The 7,977-nt window shown below is 42.5% G+C and overlaps 1 protein-coding gene across 1 annotated transcript in view; it reads left to right on the top strand.

Annotated features, from left to right (window-relative positions):
- Nucleotides 1-3,016, top strand: part of trhrb (thyrotropin-releasing hormone receptor b) — a 4,422-nt gene extending 1,406 nt beyond the window's left edge. The window contains exon 2 of the mRNA XM_008299810.1: nt 2,591-3,016. Within this exon, the coding sequence (XP_008298032.1) occupies nt 2,591-3,016 (426 nt within the window). The remainder of the gene's footprint in view (nt 1-2,590) is intronic.
- Nucleotides 3,017-7,977: the final 4,961 nt, after the last annotated feature.

Raw genomic sequence — 7,977 nt, 5'->3', positions numbered from 1 at the left:
AGTGATGAGTGCAGATGACTGAATTAAACGGAGCTGAAAGTATAATTAGACGTTCCACTGAAAAAAGTCAGATTAAACAACTTCTATCAGCATTCAGTAACATGTTGGACCAACTTAATGTCCGTGTGTTGAGTCAGTGTAATTTATTCAAGTTGATTTAACTTTGTTCCAAGAATTCGGTCCAACTTAGTTGTTAATTAATTAATGGACCAACTAATTTTAAAACATAAAAATTTACACTGAAATTGATTTAAACCAGATACAATACACTGATTAATGCTGAAAGAACGCTCATTGGTCACATTAAAATGCTTTCTACGATAGAATTATTTGAAATATAATTTCTGACTCTTTAAAATCACAAACAAAAATTAACTATTTGCATTTTAAAGTGATTGAATTATTTCTTCCAGCATTAATGAACTGGATCGACTTATTGTGCTGGTGTTGAGTCACCTGAACGTACACGATGATACGACTCATTTTTCTAAACAACCTCGATCGACTCATTTTATCTCAACATGAACGAAACCTGTAAATGTTTAGTTATTGAATATTTATTTCTAACGTTTTCGAGTGCACTTAGCGGGTTCTCATATCAGCAGCTTTGCTCCATCAGCTTAAGTAATGGATCTGGAGACTGATTTTTTTTTTAAAAACTAGCTAGAAAAGCAAAGTCTTGGGGGGAAAAGTTGAGAAAGACAAAACAGTCACACATAAATGCCACTAAATTGAAAACAATTATTCCTGAAATAACTGGCTTTAGCTACAGCTAACATTCTCTGTGCATTTTCATAACTGACAACACAGTATTTTATGGCTCCAGATGAATATTTGTTGCTTTTATATCACATTTGAACAAACAGCTGGAGGAGCCGCTTAAAGTTCTTCAGCTTCCATGAAAAATATAGTTGAAGGGAAAATTTTTGGCTGAACAAGAATATAAATGCAGCGTTTCATACTTTTATTGAATTCTGTCTGTTCTTTGTAACGTAGAGGAATGAATGTTTGTTGTCCAACGCATGGCGTCTCCACAACAGAATCATGAAACAACCAAGTGTATTGATCAGGATCATGAGCAGATGGAGAGAGGACATGAAGTACAAACTACAAGTCAACAGTGACTCATCAGCTGGACTGTGGGACGTCTGACTGAAGGACTCGGTGAAGCTGGTGGACGTCTTTAGGGGTCAGGATTCTGTTGTCGGACATTTGGAGCGGTCTGAACCGTTGTCAAGGAGGTCAAATGGTGACGTTGTGGACATTAAGGTTTAACTACATGCAGATTGTTTGTCTTTCTCCTGTGGCTGCATTTTAAGGTGAACTTTTACAGTCACTGGTGTTTGGAGCGTCCGTCCACTGGTCACAGCATCTGACCCTTTAACGACAAACCTCACTAAAGGTTGTCGAGAATTTGTCACCAGTTAAACAGCTCAGAACTGGATCAATTTAACCCTTTCCTACCCATCCATCCCTCCATTTTCTGCCACCTATGCGGGGTTGAGTCTTGGTGGAAGCAGTCTAAGTAGTTCCAGCTCCTAGCGGGGCATCGAGGTGTTCCCAGGCCGGATGAGATATACGATCCCTGCAGTGAGTTCTGGTTCTACCTCCTGGTTTCCTCCCAGCTGGAAGGAATCAGACGCCTGAAACAGCTCAACTGGCTTTTTTGAGCTGAGTTTACAGAGAAACCGATTTCGGCCGCTTGTATCCTCGATTTCATTCCTTTGGTTACTTCTGAGAGCAAACAAAGACCGACGGGTACATGGAGAGCGTTGCTTTGTCGTCACTGCAACGGTCCGGTACGTCACCCAACTGTCCCTTTTCTGGTCACTTGTTAACAGGATCCTGAGATACTTGAAGCTGCTTTTCTTTCTAACCAGAGCAGAAAGGTAAAAGGTTCAGTGTATCTGTTACATAAGAACAAACTCTGATGGAAACCTCGTTAGTTCAGATACTCAGCTTCCACACAAAAAAAAAGAAAAAATATTTGGAAAGGCACATTTTTTGGCTTTAATTTTGCATTTAGCACTTCATAAATAAAAGATAGGACACGAAATTACTTTGCAATTATAAAACGAGGGAGATCTAAGTTGTTTGTTTGCCTGTGATTTGCATTTTCATCAGTAAAATGTCACAAGTTAACAGATTTTCAGGATTGTTGGAGATGGGTTTTCTGACAACAGATTAATTGACCAATCATCTCTTCTTTCAAACAAATAAATATACTTCTATTTGTAAAAATGAGCAATAGTGCTATCTACAAACAGTTTTGGTTTAATATGTGAAGCACAAGTATATTTTAACAGATCTTTTTAGATTCTTTAATTGGAGGAGAAGAAATCACTAGAAACTATACGCTGAATATATTTATATACAAAAAAACCGCACTCTTCCCGCTCCTGTAGCTCTTCTGGTTGGATGTTAAACTGCATTTTGTTGTCTTAGCATTTAGAAAACGTTGATATCTGGTTTTGTTAACTTGGTATCTCAGCAGCAGCAGTGGTTTAGTTGATCCTGTTTCCACCACAGTTTGGTCCGGGAGGTTTTTATCTCGGTATCAGCTCTAAGCTCTCGCTGTCGCCCTCTGCAGGTGACCAAGATGCTGGCGGTGGTGGTGGTCCTGTTCGCCGTGCTCTGGATGCCCTACCGCACCCTGGTGGTGGTGAACTCCTTCCTGGAACCGGCCTACCTGGACAGCTGGTTCCTGCTCTTCTGCCGGATCTGCATCTACCTCAACAGCGCCATCAACCCGGTCATCTACAACGCCATGTCGCAGAAGTTCCGCGCCGCCTTCCGCAAGATCTGCGGCTGCGGCGGGAAGTCGTCAGACAAGCCGGCCGCCTACAGTGTGGCGCTCACCTACAGCGCCGTCAAGGACACGTCGATGGTGGAGAGCACCGACCACTTCACCACCGAGCTGGAGGAGCTCACCGTCACCGACGACCTGCTGTCCGAGCAGAAGATGATGTTCTCGGACCCCTGCGTGTACGGCAAGGTGGACTTCAGCGACGCCTGAGGGTTCCTTCGAGTGCGCGAGGGGACGAATCTGCGGGTCAATCGAGGATTAAACACTTTGAAGATGGAGTCTGTTAAGTGGGAATATCGTTTCCTGAGCACCAGCTGACCTTTACCGAAGCCGGTCAGCTGCAGCTCGAGATGTAAACACAGATTACAGCCGCTGATGACAGTCTTTGAGGCGCGAAGCCAAACACGCTCTTCACAGCGAACGATCCCGGACATTGTAAAGTCATAAACAGCGACAGATAAGCGGCGTCTTATCGTACAGCCGGACCTGCCCACGTAATATAGACGTACGAGTCAACAGAGGCTGGATGTGAACTAAAACACCATTTATCTCACGTCGCAGATTCATTTCTGGTCTTTAAAGCTCCACCACGACACGCTGGCGGCTCCTAAAGGTAAAAACGTAAACCCAGAAACCCCGTCAGCCTGACCTGGTGACGTTTTACACCAAAGGATACCAAAGACGAGACAAACGGCACCAACTCCGGCTTCATGCGAGGACTTCGCGTTACGATTCACCATTTTTACTTGAGTGAATCGACTGAACTTCACATAATACAGTTCAGGATGGTTCATTTCTCTCCCCCAGACTTTGGGATTGAGATGGAAAGTGCAGCTTTGTAATGACTGCCCACCGTCCTGGTGTTTTCAGAGCCGGTGGTCCATTAAAGGGTGACTCACACATGAACCTTCGCTGACAAAACAGGCCACGTTTTAGCTGTGAAGGATGAGCATGAGGAGAAAACCCAGACAAGCTGAGGGCGATGTGAAGGCTGGAATTCAATCTGCATTAGATCTTTTGATACTCTGCTGAGTTTTGTCCACTTGCAGGTGGAACAGACAGAAGTACAGAAAGCGCTTTGCAACTTGAATTCAAAAAGTGCCACAATGCAGTTTATCGTGTGTGTTCCTGTTTCTAATAAGGCAGAAGTCACAGGGGGTTTAAAAGTTGACATCGACGGCTGTATTTACAGGAAATATATCATGTTATCTTTTAATAATAAGTTATTCCTGAAGATTTTCATGAAATCAAAGCCAATTCTGACCTATTTACGGTCAGTATTGATCCTGTAATTACATTTCTACAGAGTTATTTTGCTGCTCACCCTCTCTGGTGCAGGATTGAAATTGTCTACAGCCCTCCTTAGTCAACATATTTAGTTTTGCTCAACTGTCGGGTGCCAAAAGGATCAGTATGACGTATTTTAACCCATAGATATTCAACAACTGAGCCACGATAGCCTAAAATTGAACATTAAAACTACACAAAATACTTACTTAAAAAAGTCTGTCTTTAGGAATTTATTATTTTCTCTCTCTAGGAATCTGGAAAACTGTGAAATTCCCCCAAACTCATGTATTGTTGGACTATATTTTTAACCAAATAACATATTTAAGATGTTCTTTGTTTACTTCCACTCACTGAGTCTCCCTTAAAACAGTTTAGAGCCGCCTTGGGGAGACCTGTCTCCCACTTTAAAAACCTCCGGTCTGCAGGAAACAAAGCATGCATGTGATCGTAGGCCACAATTTTATCTGTTGGATATCAGCCTGGAATAATCAGGCAGCGAGGTGACGCAGTTTTCCTTTGCTACCTCCACAGTCCATTCAAAAGAAATAAATGGTGATAAAGATGCCGGCCTCATTTACTGGCAACTCTGTTTGTTAAAAAGCATGTAGGAAGTCTTAAACTGATAAATATTACATTAACTGTTCTTAGAAAGCATAAGAAGTCACTCCTGATTGGTTTAGACAAAATGATGCCAAATACCAAACCGAGAATGAACTCGAGGTCTCCCTAACTTCCTCCTATCTGGATGAGCATCAGGTTTCCTGGACAGAAGTTTCCAAAAATTGCGTTCCGATGCAACTACGCTGCATTCTCATATCTGTTTTTAGGAATTCTGTTTGCAAAGTATCACAAATAGATTTCTAATCAACATATTTACTTTATTGCTTTACTGCTGTTGGGAGAAGAAGCTTCTAACATGTGGTGAAAAAGTCGTATTTTAATACAAATCAGGACCTTTTTTCAATCAACTAGTTGTGGTGCCAAACCTTAACCAGGCTTCTAACATGGAGGAGTGTCCAACAAACAGTCATATTTAACTGCTGTGGCTCAGGTGGTAGAGCGGGTTGTCCTCTAATCGCAAGGTTGGCGGTTCGATCCCCTGCCCGTCCACAGTCGAAGTGTCCTTGGGCAAGACACTGAACCCGAAGTTGCTCCCAATGGCAGGCAGCACCTTGCATGGCAGCTCTGTCGCCATTGGTGTATGAATGTGTGTGTGAATGGGTGAATGAGAAACATTGTAAAGCGCTTTGAGTGCCGCAAAGGTAGAAAAGCGCTATATAAGTGCAGACCATTTAACTAAACCTAAACAGAAAGTGAGGAAAAACCGGGCGTAAAAAAATAACTGAAACTAATTTCTGAGCCCGATGGAGTCTTGGGCCTCAGACGTGACCTCTGGTCTTCTGGGTAAAAGTTCAAACTCTGATTTATGCCTCCATCCTCTGAGCATCCTAGGGTGGACTTTGTGGCTTTTTCAAACTTTCTGTCTTTCCCACAGGTGGCAAATTACATTAATGTCAAAATGCTATTACATTCCTCTCATCACGTGTTTGAGAATGCCGTTAGCAATGCCCGATTCCTGCTAACTCCTAGCTAAACGCGGCCACACCTGTAATTTGGTGTGAATTTCACTTTAGAGACCAGAACGGATCCCTGTACCAGGCTGTAAACACGTTTATTACTCCTTTACATGGAGCTCTGTGGGGATTGACTCACCTTTAGAGGAAGCCTCTAGTGGTCAGTGGAGGAACTGCAGTTTTCTTCTGTTTCTAGGCTGGAGGTTTCTGCTTGGTCTGGAAGAGCTGCAGAGCATTTGGACCAACATCTTTTTATTAACAGTTATTAGTATCTTCAGCTAGACAGACTGCTGTTGTGAGAGAGACCTTAATGCTGCTTAATCCAAGAAGAGACGACGAGCGGCGGATCTTTTAAAGGCCTCCTCTGGTGAACAACCAATGTTTTCCCTTGTTAACATGTCCATGTGGTGTTTTTATAACTAGACGACAACACCGTGACTGTGTGTTTCTACCTTAAACCTGCAGTGAACCGATGACAATCTCCAAAAACACAGGTTCAGATTTCCAGTTTTTATACAGACCTAAAGAACCAATCCTGTCTGGGCTTTCTGGTTCCAACATTTCGGGTTGAGTTGCTCCAATATTGCGACTTGCCATTGGGTAGCTTTACACTGGTGAGCCGGTGTGCTGGAGCTGCAGTGAGCTGGGCAGGGTTAGCATTGAGATCTGAACATGTTAAGAGGAAACAGCGATGCAGAGTTACATCAACGCCATTGTAAAGCAGGAATGGAGAAAACTTGTAGATATCTAACTATTCATGGTGTCAGTTTTTAGGTGTTGAATCAATGATTTGAGAAAGATTTAAAAACAAGTTATGACTCTTGATTGATGGTTTTCTCGCCTGGCACCTCTGGACAGATGGAAAAATGGAAATGTGTCTTAAGATCTTTCAGTTCATGTTGGATTTTCAAGGATCGCTATCACTGGACCAAAACGCCTCCGAGAGCGAGCGGTTAAACCTACGACCAACTAAATGTTTGACGTAGCGCTGAGAAAATGCAAAAAGGCTACAAGTGTGGTTGTTTTGTCTTCTTGTAGAGAAAATACACCATCCAGTTCTGTTCATGTTGACACAACAGAGGATTTCAAAAGACCGATTCGCATCAGTGGCAGCCATCTTGGTTGTTTACAAAAGTGGCCTCAATGGTACCCTTATGTCTGTTTGTGATTGAGTTCTGAATCTTCTAATCAAGCCTTAATATTATTAACAAACTAATATAATGCACAGCTTTAGGTTCAACTTATAAACCCTTTATAAAATGCCTTATTAGACACGTCTCAGTGGTTATTATACGATTCTCTCATGAACTAATAAGTTGCTGCAGTGGTTGTAAACCTCGGTGTAACAGACCTTATCGTTTAGTGTTGCAGAGGTTCAGTGTAACATATAGAGTCCGCTGATATAGTTTAGCTGCAGCAGCATCAGTGATTTCCAGCCGAGGCAGAGTGAATCTTTAGTGTTTTGGTCTGTGTGTTCTGTAACGTGTGAACTGTGGATCTAACAAACCTTCGCTTTGCTCACTTAGTCGGCGGACGGACGAGTGATGTTGTTCCTGCCAGATCAGTGACTGTTTATGAATCTCTGAGAGCAGCCCGACACGGTGGGGAAATATAATTGGGCAGCGACGGCAAACGCAGCGGAGGGAAGGAGCTCCATTCACTGCCGAATGTGAAAAATAACTGCCAGTGTTTGTGTAATTGCGTCGACGCTGCACATGCCTTCAGTAGAGTCGTGCATCCGTGTGTGTCCCCTGTGCTTTTAAAGTGACTGTGTTTACGGTAACTCTGCTGTTTGTCAGGCAGAAGTGTTTTTATGCCACTCTTGCTTTCATTATTACTCATTTAAACCTTATAAATATTCTTTTGTGACGTGGTGTTTGGCAGCTGCTGCTTTGGTCCTGCTTCTTAGATAAACGTGAACCTGTGAACATGTTCGACGGCTCAACTAGAGATTTGTACATTTTGTCCATGTTGAAAATAAAGTTATTTCTGGAAATAGAGTACATGATTGTTGTTATTTGTCTGTGTTGTTCTTGCAAAAGTTTTAATTTTTTCCCCCCATATTCTTGGTAATGAGTTGGTACTTCCTGTTCTTATGTCCTCACCAACCAACCACCCACGCTGCAGGACTGGGCTTCAGCCGAAACACACGAGGGAGATGATTCAAAATGAAAATAAATCCAGTGTTCCTGAAATTGCATTTCTTTTTTTGGATACTTTGGTGGATCTCATCACCTCACTGGACAATTTCTGCATCAAAAAAATACCCCAAAGAAAAGAAGATGGGGGGAAAATAGACAAGTAAAG

Source organism: Stegastes partitus, unplaced genomic scaffold (genome assembly GCF_000690725.1).
Source record: "Stegastes partitus isolate 25-593 unplaced genomic scaffold, Stegastes_partitus-1.0.2 Scaffold1467, whole genome shotgun sequence".
NCBI classification, from domain to species: domain Eukaryota; kingdom Metazoa; phylum Chordata; class Actinopteri; family Pomacentridae; genus Stegastes; species Stegastes partitus.
This window is presented reverse-complemented; position numbering and strand designations above follow the sequence as displayed.